The sequence below is a fragment of the Empidonax traillii genome, unplaced genomic scaffold, assembly GCF_003031625.1.
Source record: "Empidonax traillii isolate 1590-97213 ecotype Southwest subspecies unplaced genomic scaffold, ASM303162v1 scaffold77:size1270838, whole genome shotgun sequence".
In the NCBI taxonomy this organism is placed as follows: Eukaryota; Metazoa; Chordata; class Aves; order Passeriformes; family Tyrannidae; genus Empidonax; species Empidonax traillii.
In genome coordinates this window covers 797,926-814,410 of record NW_020955270.1, presented here as the reverse complement: position 1 = coordinate 814,410, position 16,485 = coordinate 797,926, and the positions used below count along the sequence as shown (strand labels likewise).

Genomic DNA, 16,485 nt, shown 5'->3' with positions numbered 1-16,485 from the left:
CCAGGGGAGGTTTAGGTTAGATGTTAGGAAGAAATTCTTTAGAGAGAGGGTAACCAGGCATTGGAACGGCCTACCCAGAGAGGTGGTGGATTCACCATCCCTGGAGGTTTTTAAGCAGAGATTGGATGTGGCCCTTAGTGCCATGCTATAGTAATTGGAGTTGGATCAGGGGTTGGACTTGATGATCTTGGAGGTCTTTTCCAACCCAATCTATTCTATGATTCTATGTTTCTATACCTCTGCAGTTCTGCTAAATTTAAGTTAAATACTTAGTATCTCAAGTAGTGTACAGTGTGTTCCTTTAAAAAGCTGTTTGATTAGACAGTAATTTACAGTTTGTTTTTTGGCATGCACAAAGTATGCTACTTTCTTCATAGCAGCTACTTTGAGGTACCACGGGGTGGCAGCAGGCTCGCAGGAGTTCACTGCTGTGCCAGTGTCTATGTCAGCAAACTTGAACTTCAACTCTGTGTGTAAATCATATTGCATTATTAGTAATAATCTCCTTTTCTCTGCAACATTTGTATAGAATCTTGTTTTCAAAGATGTAATAATTTAAAAAACCTGTTCACAGTGCAACAGCTGCCAAACTCATGATTCTCAGTTGTGTAATCCTATTTTACTTCTGCTCTTGTGTTCTTGTATGATCACTGTTCCTGTTCTCCTGTCTGATGTTTCCCTATGGTCAGCGCTGGCCATCATCATTTACTTTGTCTCAGCTGATAAATAGTGTTGTTACCATGTTAGGAATGTTTAGTATCATTAGTTTTCATCTTTCTTTCTCAGAAAAGTTTAAAAAGGCATTTTTGTCTAGCTTCTTGAATGTGAGCTCAAATGAACAACTCCAGGTATGAATGTCAAAGAATCTTGTTCTTTCTTGAATGTTTTCTGTCTGCTTATCAAAAGGAAATGAGATTTTGTGGCTCGTATTTCTTTGTATACATTCAGGACTTTAGTCCATATCAATAGATAGATGATGCTTATGGGTAACACAGGTATGAAAACTATGTCTTTTAAAAAACAAATTTCTGTGAAATCTTAGTGAAAATATGAATTGTTTGATATGTATTTACTAGTAGGTGGAGTCTATCTATACCTTCATTTTTCTTTTACCATCCACTTACTTTTTAAATTTATTTTGTTGCTAACCCTTCTTAGCACTCACAAGAGAGTTTTGAAATACTTGCAGAGTTGGTTGGAGGAATCTAGATAAATAGGAAGCCTGGGGGAGTAGTTAGCAAAATAGTTATGCAGTGACAGAGTATCTTTCCTCTAAATATTTCTCAGGAGTATTTCAGGAAGTTTAGCTTTTGAGGTAGTATTCTAAAAATCTTGAGCTGCTTTATATAAGCTTAGACAATAAAGTTCATCAACCAGTAAAATGAAAATTATTTTGTGTCATTTCTGCACTTGATGGCCCAGCATTTTTCATTTCTGCTTTACTTCCTTTAATGGAAATTATTTCTTTTAAAAGCATTGTTATTATCAGGGGATTCAGTGTCATTGTCTTGAAGCTGCATTTCAAGAGAAAAAAGTGCTCAAGGGTTTCAGCAAACTCTGCTTTAGGTGTTGCAACCTGTGCTAATGAAGCAGCTGTTTTTTCCTCTCTTTTTTATTCCTTTTCTTCCCCTCCCACACCCTTTAATATGACTTCCATCAAAACCAGTATATTTATTGAAACTTATCTAGTACAAGTGAGAAGGTATTTGTGGAAACATCTTAATGGCTGAAACCTTATTTTTACAACTTCGGTTACTTCTTATGATAAAACTGTAGTTTAATCATACAAAGCCTGTCCAGCTAATCTCTTAAAGCTTCAGCTGATAAAATTGGCCAGTATGTATTCTGATAACCACTAAGTTTTTGCACTCATATCTGCTTTATTTTCCACCTGTCCTTCTTTTGTAGCTTTTAGTAGGCTGAGTTAAGGACAAAGAATTTCACTTTAGATAGCAAAGGCCTGTACTGTTCACTCATCCTGTGAGTTGTGACTCTTAAAATACCAACGCATCTTCTTCAGAACAGTTGGTTGTATTAGGATGTCCTTCTCTGTCATTTTTCCCCATAGGAAATACTTGATGATTGCAACTGTAGTGTTGGAATCACTATACTCAGGGATGGGGAAGAAGCTTGAGGTTGAAGAGTAACCATTAACTGGGAGAATGAAACAGAGCAAGAGAAAGGACAAACAGTGTTAGTCTTATAAATTATGGGCTGGCCCATCACCTGTGCTAGCTGCGTAGTTTCTGTGAGCACAGTGGAAGCACCTTGAGTTCTTCGGGATCAGGTGTTTGGTTTTCCCTGGACTATAAGCTCCTGACCATTGTCCCCTTGTATGCACAATACAGAAGGCTTTTTGCTGGTTGGTGGATTATCAGTGAGTGGTGAAGCCTGAACTTTATACCTCTATATTTATGGTCTGTGGTGGTAAAGAAGATGAAAGAGGCTATAGAACAGTTTACACACTGTCCCAGTGCTGAGCAGGTTTTAGCTGGTTAATTGTTGCTTGATAAGATTTTGGCTCTTCTACACCATCTACTTTTTTTCCCCAGACTTTTGGAAGGGAGGTCGTCTTGGCTCTTTGTGGTAAAGGTGCTTCAATCTCATGCTTGCTTTTAGTGGCTTCTCAGATTTCTAATAATACTTAACTTTTTTTCTCCTTTGGCCTGGTTTAACTATTGTCCTTTGATTTAGATATGTGTATAAAGTGCTTTGCTTCTTGTGTGTGGGACATCTGAAGAGCGTATTCTTCTGTCTAGGCAGTCTTACCTGGCACTTAACTGCTATGATATACTACATAGTCTGTTTTTTGTTTGGTATTTCATGTTAAAGGCAGTTATTCTTAGAGGACAGGAGCTTCTATGTACTGCAGACAGTAGACAGATGCTGATTTCTCTGCAATTTTGTGCTTCCCTTACAGTATATGAAACAGTGATGACTTATCAGGACCAAAAAAAGTTCTATTGTCTTCATTGTACTTATTTGCTAGATGATGAATTTCAAAGAATGGCATGTTTTCTCAGGCCATGGCAAAAAACCTGTGGAATTGCATAATTTGAAATGTTAGTGGAGAATGGACAGCTGGAAGCATATTTTGTGTGGATGGTTTCTCCCACACATCTGTGTCTCTCCAGATCCATTCCTAAATTTTGTTTTGGTTTCTCAGCTAGTAGAGAAGATGTATGACACATATGCAGTTAAAGAAGCAATTTATCCTGTTCCTTTCTTGCTTCTAAAGTTTTGTTTACTGCAATTACAAGTTCTGCCTATTTCCAGTTATTGACAGATATTGCTTTGGGACCACACTCACAAGGAGACACGCCAGTGAAAGCATTTAGCCAGTGGCTTTTCTGGCTATGTGTCTAATGGAGACAGATTTTCAGGATGTGTTCTTCTCTTAAAGCTCCTAGTTAAAATCTCTTGTTTCCCTTTGGTGCTCAGCCAGTAAGTAATGGCCCCCTTCAGTTCATGAAAAATTGACTAGTTTTGTGTGGCTTCTTAGCTGCTATGTGTTCTTTTATGTCTTGTCACTGTGAGAGTTTTGCTTCTGTAGTACCTATAGGAGCTTTGTGGTTTCCATGCTGTCATTAGCAGTTCTGTGCTCACATGTTGAATGGGTCAACAGCTGTAGAAAATATCTTGCAAAAATTTCATCTGTGTGTATATATATGTATGTAAAAAAGTTTTAAAAATTTTGTCAAGTATGCTTTCTTTCATAGCCCTCCGTTTTAAGCACAAAAAGAGACTAATATTTGCTTTTTGTTCTCTGCCTTGGGGAAATGCTGATGTTTTCTAGTTACATGTGTAATGTAATGTGTTAAAAGCTGATGTTTGGTTATTGCTGTGTTAAACTGTTATAAGGAGCCTGTTTTAAGAAGTTTTGAGATAAAAGGAGGCAAAACCAGCAGATAACGACTATTATCAGGAAGTCTTTAATATTTTCAGAAAAATTTTTTTCAGAAGTTTTCTTTATGGACTCCCACTGTTATTTTTGCATTTTATCTGATCAAAACCCTCTTGTCTCTCAGGCTATGAACCGTTCTCTTGCAAATGTGATTCTTGGGGGCTATGGCACTGCATCAACAGCTGGAGGGAAGCCCATGGAAATTACTGGAACCCACACAGAAATCAATGTGGACAATGCAATTGAAATGATAAAAGAAGCCAATAGTATTATTATTACTCCAGGTAAGACATTCTTGACTCACAAGATGTTCAGAGGATGTATTATGAAGAAAAAGGCTCCAAAACAAACAAAAAAACTGTAGCCTACAGTGCCAGCATGGCAGCAGCATGTCAAATGTTGACTGAGTCCATGCGATTTGTTTTTCTTTCCAGCTCAGTTATCATTTTTCTATGCAGAGGTGTATGCCACTTCATTTTCCTTTATGTGTGTTTCTTCAAACTCTGTCCTTTTTATTTGCATTTTAAATTCTTCAGAACAAAGACTCTTGTAAATGAAGCTTGCACCACAACAGCTGTACACAAAATTAATTGTGAGTTTCCAAGCACTACCACAGTACCAGTGGTTCCAGTATATCTGTCTGTTAAGTTACGGAAAAGATTTTGTTTACAGTTTTTCATGTACTTGCTTAATTCTGCATGGGTTTATGAAAAAAAAAGGATATAAACTAATTTAAAACTTAGTTAATGTAAATACTGTAATTAAAGTTTTAAAAAAAAAGACCTGAAAACCAAAACCCTGAATTGTCTGAAACTATTATGTTGACTGTAGACTCATACTGTTCAGTAGCGCACTCCCTGATAGGAGAGCTCAGGTAGGGAATAGCTCAAGATTTCTTTTTCTTCAGTTGAATGGCATGACTGCTATGTTAAATTTGTTTTAGCATTGGAATGTGAAGAAAGCTAAAATACTAAGTCATCTTTTATTTTGCTTCAGCTTAACTAAAAACATGACTGAGGTAGGGTTTTAATTTGGGAAGTTACCTCTGTTTCCAGTAAAGCTTGCAGTCATCCTCAAGGAGTTTGCCTCTTTCTCCTGTGGTCAAACCTTGAGGACACCAATAATAGTTTATACTCTTTGTATTTCTCTGGATATAGTTCTTCTGATGAATTAGTTCAGACAGACTTAAAAGACAAAGCAATATCCAGTACTAGATTTGAGTTATGCAAATTCAAAATTATCTTGAGGATAGTGATTGTGAAGTAACATAGTAGTAGCCACTCTACCAATTTTTCAGAATACCTGTCTGAAACAACCTTTTCTGATAGAGAAAGGAATATGTATTTTTGTGAAGCTGAAATAAGTTGCTTTTGTAGTTGGACTGGCCAAATCACTGCATTGTAAGTGGTCAGGAGATCAAAAAAGAGATAAATTACAGTGGTCATGCTGTGAATGTATGAGAATCTGATGTGCGTGTGTATTTTTTAAAATTTATTTTTAGTTTTAACAGCTTCTGTTTGTGGGGAAGAGACTCTTACTGTCGACAACTAGTCTTTCTGCACTGAAACAGAAAAATAACTTCAGATTTTGAAATTCTTTCAGGTTATGGTTTGTGTGCAGCAAAAGCTCAGTACCCAATAGCTGATCTGGTGAAGATGTTGAGAGAGCAAGGGAAAAATGTCAGGTAGGTGCTTTCCTTGATGACAAGTATTACAGTGTTTTGTTTCAGTTTGGTTTTTCTTTTCATTGCATTAAAATCCCCTACAAGTAAGTCTTAGTTTTGATTTAATATTTCTTTTAGCATTGACAGAGGCACAGAACAGTTTAAGTTAGAGATCTCTGGGGATTTTCTGGTTCAGCCAGCCTCCTTGCTCAAACCAGAGTCAACTGGAGCTGGTTGCTTAGAGGCTTGTCCAATTGGGTTTTGGACATTTAGTCTCCAGAGATGGAGACTTGTCAATCTCTTAAAATGTTCAGTCATCCTTAGAGTAAAGTAAGTTTTTCCCATATTTCAATTTGCAACTGTTGCCTCTTGTCCATTCACCGGATACCACTGAGAAGAAACTGGCTCTGTCTTCTTTACTGCCCTTCATCAATATTTATACAGTAATAAGATTCCCTTGAGCCTTCTCTTCTCCCAGTTTTCAGCCTCTCCTGTGGCAGGTACTCCTAGCCATTAAGCAACTTAGATCTACACTTATGGGATTCCCATAAGATTTTGCTACTGCAGACAAGGCTGTTATTAGAGTTTTGAATATTGGGTGGAAGAATTATTGGAGTGCATGACACCAGTCCCATGAATTGATTCTGCTGGAATGCTGCTCTAAAAGCAGAGATAATTCTTAGATTGCCAGTATTAGCCTGAAGTCCTTTCCTCCTTCATTTTTTTGGTAGACCTTATAGATACTGAAAGTACTGGAAAGCAAACAAAATGCCTCCCCTGCTGATTGTTTGAAATTTTGCTTGGTTTCTTATTATGATAACTTAATATTTTAAAATCAGTCAAGGCTCAGTTTTCATTTCAAACAAGATGTTTGGGCAGACTTATTCTGATTTCCATGTGTTTATTTCAATTAGATGGTGACTTCCATTTGGAATCAGTACTCTACTAGTGTTTTTTGCATTTGTTGTCCTTATTCCACTACTTTTTGAACCTTATTGAAAAGTTGCATGTAAGTTTTTGCAGTGTGTTATGGCACCTATTGTGATGGATAACAGCAGAATTAAAGGGTTTTGCAGCAATTACTTGTTAGTGTTTAGCCAGCATGTTGCAATTCTGCATATAAAATTGCTTTATAGATGTGTTTGTTCATGGATACATGAGAAGTGAGGGGGTGTGGTGGTGTGGTGGTGTATTTTCTTCTTGGAGCAGTTCTCTTCACACCTTGTTTTTCTCCATGTTAGTGAAAGCTCTGTGTGTGTCCAGATTGCCTTAAAAAATGTGAAGACTCCTTGTTGTGCAACAAGAGAACCCTTTCGTGGCTAATGCGATGACTGTATTGTATACTTTTGTCTTTATTTCAGTGCTTCTCTGGGGGAGAGCTATTTTTTTCACCATCTTTGGTGAAATAAAAAAATATTGTTTTTTCCTTTTATGTTGGCTTTGCAGGGGAGAGAGGTGAATGAGTCCTTGAAATAAATGGCTTATACTTGAAATTACTCAATTTCAGGAGGGGATCACTGCAGTGGTTACCTAGTATTTTAATGAAATAAATCTGTATTTACAGTTTGTGGTAATTCAGGCCTTTCATCACTTTACTGAGCTCCCACGGTGTTCATTGAGTGCAGCTGTTGTCCTCTGGTTTCAGTAGGCCTGGAGTGCCTCGGGACCCTAAACCACTCACCGTCCAGATGTAGTGACACCCTCACACATACGCTGTGGAGAGGTGCCAGCATGGACACAGAATTGCATCAGCCTGTAATGCCCATCGTGTGCCAAGAAAAACTGCGACTGTCATACGGTCTGTTTCTGCTTCATGGCTCACCACTGATCCAGAGGAGCTGTTGTTTTCATTTGCTCTGCCTATAGCCATAACATTCTCAGTGAATACAGATTATATAACATGATACATAACCTATGACTAGGGTTTAAATTTAGAAATACAGGAGAGTTTTTGGAAACTTTAGGCTGTCTTAGTTACTCAGTTGCATAGCTAACATCATTGCTCACTTTGAGATGGTCTTGCAGCAGATCACATCTTTAATGCATTAGTCTAGTCAGACAGAAAGCTGGATATTACTGAGCCTGGAGTATAGCTTTGCCCTGTTATGGAGGGATAAAACAAGAAATGTTTTTTAGGCTAAATCCTGTAGCCCCCAGAATCTATTGGCCTTGGAGAGGAAATAGCTGTTCTACAACTGCTGTTGTATTTTTGCAGCGTCAGAACTAAGTAAATTGCTGAAAGCTCTCACTTTACCAAAGTTTGTCAGCCACATGTTGTGTTGTTTGTAGGAACCTAGCTGTGGAATTCTGATTTTTTTCTATACAGTAGAATTATATTCTATAGTAATTTTGCATCTAGATACATAATTACACTCTAAAACTCTATACATTCTCATATGCGTGTGGGTTATTGATGTCCACATCAAGTTATCTGTCCTACCTTTTGCCACAGTGTGACATTCTTAAGACCTTTTCTATCAATGTGTTTTGTTTTCCTGCACAATTAGAAGTTCTTGATGAGAAAAACGCATTTTAAGATGAAAGCACTCTTAAAATTGTGCTTTTTATAGACTTTCAAAATAGTTTCGTAGTAAATAAGTTGATTTTCTGGTAATTCACAGTGGAGAGAGATGCACATTACCTCTTTAACAGCCTTTCAAAACAGTTGCTAATAAATTAGTGTTTTCGTTTCATTTTTTTAACCTACTTTTTATAGGACTTGAATTTCCATCTTCTGATGCTGAAGAATCTAATTACTTTTAAGCACATGGAAATGAGTTTTTCATGTTTTTGAAAACATGGTAGTACTGATTTCGTGTTGTACTTGCATTTTTTGATCTTTTTTTTTTTCCTGTTGATACCTCAAAGGCTGAGCTCTAATCAAATGTGTTCAGAGCTCTGTTTTTCCTCCCCTCCATTGTTCTAATTTCTTGGAAGTAATAGAATATGTGAGTGGATGTCAGTTACACATTTATCTACAAATTAAAAATAAAACTGATTAACTACAACTGTTTAATTATGTCAGTTTATAGTTATGATTCTTTGTGGCTCTAAAGAGACACAAAGTGTCTACATGTGTGTCGGTTCTTGGTTGGTTTGCTATAATCAAATTAGCTGGGTGGGTTCTGAATTATTAATGCTGAAAAAGAAGGCCCAGATGGAGTCCAACAGATCTGCTAGCTCCAGTGCCTTATTGGTGTAGTTAGAATTAGCAAACCTTGCTGCACCTGATCAGCTTCTGCAAGGATGCAGCTGCAGCTGTGTGCTCCTGTAGGTGTGCCATTGCTTCCATAGGGGTCAGCTCAGCTCTGGGTGACCTCACTAGGTCCATGTGTGATATTTTGTGGAAGCAGGCTCTATTCTTTTCCCTGTAGTTGGGTTCTTGGGAGCCGGTATCAGAGCCCTGTTTAAGTATGCTTAATTTAGCTAATCTAACTCAGTTTAAATTTAACTGACCTGATTGATTTTGAAACGTATGTTGCCTCAGGCATGAAACCAGGTCTAGGTTGGCTAGGCTAGCTGTATGTGTTGATGCTAGTGATCCACAGAGTTATCTGTAAGGATAACTTTCTGTGATGAACATTATGCTGTGATACTTGGCAATCATGCTACACTGCAATTATTACGTGGCAGGATTCAAGCTGTGGAATATCTATATGATGCACTTCTCTGTTAATCTAGCTTTTTGGGGTTTTCCCCCCTCTTGTTACCTAGAATAACAGATTATTGTTTGTACTGGAAACAGAGGGGAAGAGGTGTCTAAATAAAGTAAATGAGACATTAGGAACAGTAGGTGAGGCAGTGAATCCCTGGGCAAATATGGCATCTGAAGTGTTGAGTAAGCTAAATAAGACACCAGCCAGATGTTACATAGCTCTGTCCAGCTTTGTCATATTGACAGAAATCCTATCTTTACGTGGATGAAGTGATCTTGAAACCCTTCTGTATTGGGTTAGGTGCTGCCCTTCTGAGGTCTTGTGTGAGGTCTTTCAGGATTGATTACAGGAATGTTATCTAGACAGTTGTAATAAAGACGAGTACTGACTTTATGAGCTGTATAAAAATAATTTCTATTCTGAGGCTTTTTAGTAATTTTTTATGGTATGTCTTTTTCATGCTACTATTACTAACTTCATACCCCTTCCCCCACCTTCAGTCCCTTCTACCCACCCCCTGCTCCAGTTTTAGCACAGCTCCACTGTGCTAAAAGTACTGTTCTAGATGCAATGTGTATGTCAGGAGTTTTAGATATTAGGTCAAAATTTGAAAGAAAATGTTGCATTTTTTGTATTACAAGAAAAGCTCAAAATACTAACTCATTTTTCAGTGTGCTGTGTTGTCCTTAAAAAACTAAGAAGTATCCAGTAGAAGCTGATTAAAAAAGCTGAGTATCCTTGCCTCATGCTGTTCACCTCTTAAGGCAGAGTAGCAAGAAGATGTGCACGCACTTCAGTATCTCACAATTGGTGGTGATGATAAGCAAGCCCCACATTATATTGTCAGGGTCAAAAGAAAAAATTCCTGGTGAATTCTGCGCTTCACTGAAGTTCCAGAATAATGTTTCAAGTTAAACACATCATGATTGTGAATATGTGTTGTGGGTTAAGATTTCTGCCTGATTTATAAAGAAACCAGCCAACTTACAGGAGTTCCTGCATAACTCATACTAAAAGAATATCAAAGAAACTTGGCAATTTTTCACTTCAAAGCATTTTTACCATAAAACATGTCTCTCTTTTAAAATAACTTCCGTGTTGAATTTTTGAATATGAATGAGGTTCATAGTTTGAACATCTGGGAGAGCATATGTGACAAAATGTTCCTGCTGTAATGCACACAGCTTTGAAGAACTGATGCTGTTGTGAATCGGGAGCAGCTTTTATTAGACACGTTGTGATCCATCAAGGATTTTAGGTGTCTTTTTTCCATGGTTACCTGAATTCTGCTTTGTATTGGATAGGCTGATTTCACTCCAGAAATGTGTAGATGTTACCTTTTGATATAATGAAAGCCGCAGAGAAGCATGTATTTTTTCATTATTCTTTTTGACATTCTTGCTTATCCAATAACAAGTAGTACTGTCAGGCTACTGTCATATTTGGTTAACAGGCTCTTAGAAGCAGACTTTTGGGAGTCACTTCAATATTTGTCCAAAAAAGCTTTTGTATGAACAACTTTCTCAGACTTTCTGAATATGCAGTGTGTGGTTTCAAACAGAGTCTGTCAGAAGTCTTTAACTACTGATGTTTCGTGCCATAACTCTTCCTGAATGAAGATAATTTGTCCCTTTCTTTTTCTTCTTTCCTTGCCTCTTGCCAGGAATGGTGAAGTCAAAGGTGAAATTTATTCTCTTGGCAGCTAAAATTTTTGGCTTTCTAGCCCTTGAAATAAGATTGTATGTGTATATAGTATTTAATAGAAACCTCACAAGTATTTTGTTTTGTGTATTGCCAAAGCAGCTTTGGTCACAAAGGCACTCAAATAATTTTATTAGACACAAAAGAGAATTTTGTTGGAAAATCTATTTTCACTGCCAGAGGAGTGATGAGTTTTCTCAAGGGTACTTCAGAATAAGAGTTCTCCTACTGTATTGTAAGTGATAGAATTTGGTGTACTTAAGGTCTATCTGCAGTACTACACATGGCTTGTATTACTGAGTCAGTGATGTGAAACGTAAGCTGTTAGTAATTTGTCCTGTTTGCTCTCCTTTTTCTGATTTTAGGTATTACCCTTTACGACAGAATCCCAAATGTTTACTAGCTGAATACAATCTATTGACTTTCTTTCTTTAAAAGTATTCCTTTTAAAGCCAGCTTTTATCCTGCTGTTTGGTATAGAGCTTAAAGTTGTAGTATATCTCATACTGTGTGTATTAATCATGTGTCCTTAATTTTGTTGCTGGAGTTCCAGTTGTCTCATTCTTGTATTGTCTTAATGTCATCTTAATAATGGAGCTCTCAGTTGCCCTTTTAAGGATGTATTTGTACAGTGTTAAATTCACAAGTAATCTGTGTTGATTGGACTGTGACTTGTGGTCCATCAGTTATGTTATCCATTTCCATCACAGTAGAGTTGAAAATAGAAATGTATGACAATCTGTCTGTCATGGCAAGTTGATTTATCAGTCTTTCTCTTCTTTCTGAAGAAGTCTGAGGTCCTTTTATTTCATTCCTGACTTACTTGGGTTTCTGCTCAGAAATTTCTATTCTAAAATCCAAGAATTCAGTAATCCAATTTACTCTTGACTATTTTCCTTCTCTTCCAAAGGACATGTAGGCTTCTTCACTGAACATTTATCTTCAGCCCCCTACATTTGTCTGAGGCACTTCTGGTGTGTTTGAAGTCAGCATACTGAAGTGATAGCTCCAGAGCTAGAAAGACAGAAGGTGCCCAGGACAGTAGACATGGATTTGCCTTGCTTCTGAGGGCCAGTAGATGACCAGAAGAGTACAATCTGCCAACACTAAATAGATTTACTTCTAACCAAATATGGCTTTGATAGTGCAGCTAAATCAGTTTAACATCTTCATTCTGTCTTTTTCCAGGTTTTTACTCTTACAAGAACGGTATGCATGCCTGAGCACCCTGGGCTGCCACCATGTTGTCTGTCTGAAGTTTTATTAACTCATAAGCAGCATCCTTTATCTAAGTTGTTTTTGAGCTGTTCTGGAAACATTTTTTTAAATGGTTGTACTTTTGTAGTTTCTTAGCTCTCCACCTTCTCACTCCCCCTCCTTTTTTTTTTTTTTTTTTTTTTAAGTTTTCTTTTTCTCCCAAGGTCAGTCATGAGAAGAAAGTGGCATGTTAACCTAATTCAGCAAACCATTGTCTTGGGCTTGCTGATTTTTGTGTTGGATTGGAGTGCTAGACTTAATAACACTTACTTAATCATTATAACTTAATCGTAACTTATAATAAATAACTTAATAACAATACATACTCTAGAGACACCTGAGTCAATAAAGTCATTTGCTAAGGGCGTTTCTAGGAGAGGATTTGCTTCAGAAAGGCAGCATGGCCTTTTGCCTTTTTTTGTGAAGAACATTACACTATGGTGATTTTATTTAGTCTGCAGTGATGTAAGGGATCTACAAACCATATTAATGTGTGTGGCAGTTTTACAGCTAAAAGGCTTATTTGTAGAAGTCCAGAAATATCTGTCAGAGTTTTTAAATATGGTACTGCTTGGAAAGGGAACTGTTAAGGTTTAACCATTTTATTTTATTTTATTAATTCACATGTGTGCTCATATATAAGAACTTCTCAGCCTTGTAGGTCACAGGTGACAGTTTTACTGTATAAAACAGAGTGGTCTGTGTTTATTAACAGAGTTGGACTTTCTTCCCTTTTAGGTTTGGTATTCACCCTGTGGCTGGACGTATGCCAGGTCAGCTGAATGTACTACTAGCAGAGGCTGGTGTTCCCTATGATATTGTACTGGAAATGGATGAGATCAATGAAGACTTCCCAGGTTAGACATAAGTTTCCATTAGATTGGATGATGTATTTGATTTTGGTTTTGCATCGCACAAGGATTTTTAAAAATAGAAGATCTCAGTCAGGCCATTCAGTTTCACTTTGTGCCTCTTGTGATAGCACTGTAGAGGACAAGAGGTCTGTCTGGTTTTTTTGTGAGGAGGGTGCATTTTGTTTTTTAAATGCTTGTAGACATGAAGTAAATGACAAATGCTGGGTCTTTATTATCTCTGTTACTGCCCCTATATCCGTAGAGGAAAACTGTTGCTGCTTCTTTAGGTCTGAGATGACCTTATCATATCTTGCAAACCTCTTTAGCATTGTACTGGCAACCTCTTGGTTTTTTACATCTTTTTTTTTTTAAATCAGAAGATTGCTGGTAAAAGGATTTTTGGAAGAATATTCAAAGGAAAAACCAGGCACCAAAAATTTGAAAGTGACAGTATGATGTGTGTATACGAACACATTTAAATACTAACAGATTTAAGTTTTTGTGTGGCCCAGTGGTCTAAGGAGCCCCTTGGAATTGGACTGTGGTTGCTTGCAGTTTGCTGGAGGTAGCTGGGAGCACACTTGAACTCTCACATATAATTTGCCTGATAAGTTTATAAAATGCTTGTATGAATGATGTCCTCATAAATTTTTTTAGAATACTAAACCATTATGGGTTTTTCTGCCTGTCAAGATCAGAATTAACACAAAAATGTGCATTAGCCTCTGTGTTCAGATTTCAGATAATTTTTCATCAGTATTATTTTCTTTGTCTTGCTGCAGAAACTGACTTGGTCCTTGTAATTGGTGCAAATGATACAGTTAATTCAGCAGCTCAGGAAGATCCGAACTCTATCATAGCTGGAATGCCAGTTCTTGAGGTCTGGAAGTCCAAGCAGGTGAGATTAAGAGAGTTGTGTTAGGCCCTACGTTAGGTAGCATCCTGTGAAAAACATAGTGGATAAGCTGAAAAGATTATCCCACTGTTCTGGTTTCCATAAAAAAAGCTTTTCTCTGAGTTGTACAGCAAAACAGCCTGTGCTTTGCACATGTGATGCATTGCTCATGATTTTATAATCAACATCAAGTGCTTTAGCAAGACTAATGACAACTGCAATAGAAAAGACTAATGAAAATGCTTCTTCTAGAATACGTCATTAGAATAAATAATGTCCTGCTCACCTGCAGCCCTGAAGCATTTCTATACAAATATCTGCTTTTTTAGGTTTATAGGAAATTTGATGGACAACTTTAATATTGAGGTGGAAATACAAGAATGAATAATATGCTTAAATAAAAAATAATAATTAAAAAACAACCCCTCAAAAAAAAAAAAAAAAGCACCACCACAAAACAAACAAAAAAAACCCCAGACAACCCAAACAAAAAACCAAAACTGTGAGTGGCTGAGTTGAGTAGAGAGCTTAGTCTGTCCATGTTGAACTGGCAAGTTTAGTTACCTTAACAGTTTTGTTCTTTGAAAGCAATGTCATCTGATCCAAAGTACATAGACTTGTGTTTCTTTGATGTGAAATCTTTAATATCTTGTTCTGAACTCAGCTGTAGCCTCAGTTCTTCCGTAGGTTAGCCATTCAAGTACTCAGCCATAGACACATATATTTATCAACAGTGTGTGTAGATATGTGTTGCATTTTGAGAAATAAACATGAATGTAGTTAAAGTTGGTAGAGCTTTAGAGTTTCTGTGCTGAAGGTGCCGTGGCTAACATGTTTTTGGATAGCTATTTGTCTGCTATATTAAAATCAGAAATACAGCTTATAGCAGTGAGCATCTGGTTTTGGCCAGGGATGTCTGTTCCTCTTTCTTTGTTTGTTGGAAGTTGGTTTTATGTGGTCTTTGTTTGAGGGAGAATGGTAGTTGTTTTTTGCTGTTTCAAATGTGAGCTCTTTATGTGCAGGTCATTGTAATGAAGAGATCTCTGGGAGTTGGTTATGCAGCAGTGGACAATCCAATCTTCTACAAACCCAATACTGCCATGTTGCTGGGAGATGCCAAGAAGACTTGTGATGCCCTGCAAGCGAAAGTCAGGGAATCATATCAAAACTAAATACTGATTTATATTCTGCTTGTGTTTGCGACCATGGTTTTGTCACAGAGGTTATGGAAAACAAGAGGTAGAAGAATCTCTCATAGTTTTAAGGCAGCTGGCTTTTAGAGAAGACTGCATTGACTCCTAGGAGATGTAGTTTGGTCGGGGATATAAACTTTTATAAAAAACATGGGCAGATTAGCCCTTCAAACTAAATCTTCAGTGAAGCAATGCACTAAAAAATGAAAATGTGCTTTTTAAGGTTAACATTTTGCTGTTAAGGAACTAATAACTCAGTCATCTTTAAGTAGTTACTGACTTCCTCCTTCTTAGTGTCTGTACTTCTGTCATGGAAATTCACTAAAAAATACTGTGCCAGAACTATATTCAGTCGTATCATCAAAGTGGTATTTTGGCTGATATGGACAAAACAACTGTTGATTTCATCAAAACTTAAAAATAAATTTCAAACAGATGCAAGCAGAAGTAAATCCTTGTATGTCCCTTCAAACATGCCCTTCAAAGGACATTCTATGAAATAGATGCTTACAAGATTTGAAATTCTAAGCATTATGCTCTTTTTCTTTTGGGGATTGTATGGATGCTGTGAATCAGGAACACTGTAGGAAAGTTACTTTTCTTTAAAATACAGTTCCGCTTTTTTTATGGTGCACACTTATGTTAAATGAAACACAGGATTTCAGGCACTTGCCAAGTAGTTTTCAAGCCTGACACAGAAATGTACTTTTACTAGCACTGCTTAACTATTTTAAGCAACTGCTCAATTCTCCATCTTTTCCACCTTTTTAAGTGTCTGAGAAAAAAATACGGTCCAGTTCTGCACAAACAGAACATCTTGCATACTTATCTGTTCACAGAATTCGGACCACAGTGTTTCAGTTTGTTCACTTAGACTTTTAATTGTATTTACTACTTTAAAATTTAGTGATGCTTTCTCAATTAACGTTTTTATGATGCTAGGAAAAACACTTTTGGACTCTCTCTTTCTACTCTGCCATTGTGAGACCCCACCTGGAGTGCTGTGTTGAGCAACTGGGTGCCCAGAACAAGAACGATGTTGACCTGTTGGCGCAGGTCCAGAGGAGAGACACTAAGTTGATCACAGGGCCCGAGCACCTCTCCTATGAAGACAGACTGAGAGGGCTGGGGTTGTTCAGCCTGGAGAAGAGAAGGCTCTGGGGAAACCTTAGAACACCTTCCAGTACCTAAAAAGAGGGCCATAAGAAAAATGAAGAGGGACTTTTCACAAGGGCTGGTAGTGATAGAACAGGGGGGAATGGCTGCACACTAAAAGAGAGTAGGTTTAGATTAGGTTTTAGGAAGAAATTCTTCACTGTGAGGCTGGTGAGGGACTGGAAAAGATTGCCCAGAGAAGTTGTC

The 16,485-nt window shown here is 37.4% G+C and overlaps 1 protein-coding gene across 4 annotated transcripts in view; it reads left to right on the top strand.

Moving 5' to 3' along the window:
* The window catches only part of NNT (nicotinamide nucleotide transhydrogenase), a 43,681-nt gene extending 28,106 nt beyond the window's left edge, over window positions 1-15,575 (top strand). For all 4 annotated transcript variants that reach the window (XM_027880866.1, XM_027880867.1, XM_027880869.1 and 1 more), the window contains 5 exons: window positions 4,029-4,188; window positions 5,507-5,588; window positions 12,920-13,038; window positions 13,818-13,933; window positions 14,953-15,575. In XM_027880866.1, the coding sequence (XP_027736667.1) occupies window positions 4,029-4,188; window positions 5,507-5,588; window positions 12,920-13,038; window positions 13,818-13,933; window positions 14,953-15,102 (627 nt within the window). In that variant the 3' untranslated portion in view covers window positions 15,103-15,575. The remainder of the gene's footprint in view (window positions 1-4,028; window positions 4,189-5,506; window positions 5,589-12,919; window positions 13,039-13,817; window positions 13,934-14,952) is intronic.
* Window positions 15,576-16,485: the final 910 nt, after the last annotated feature.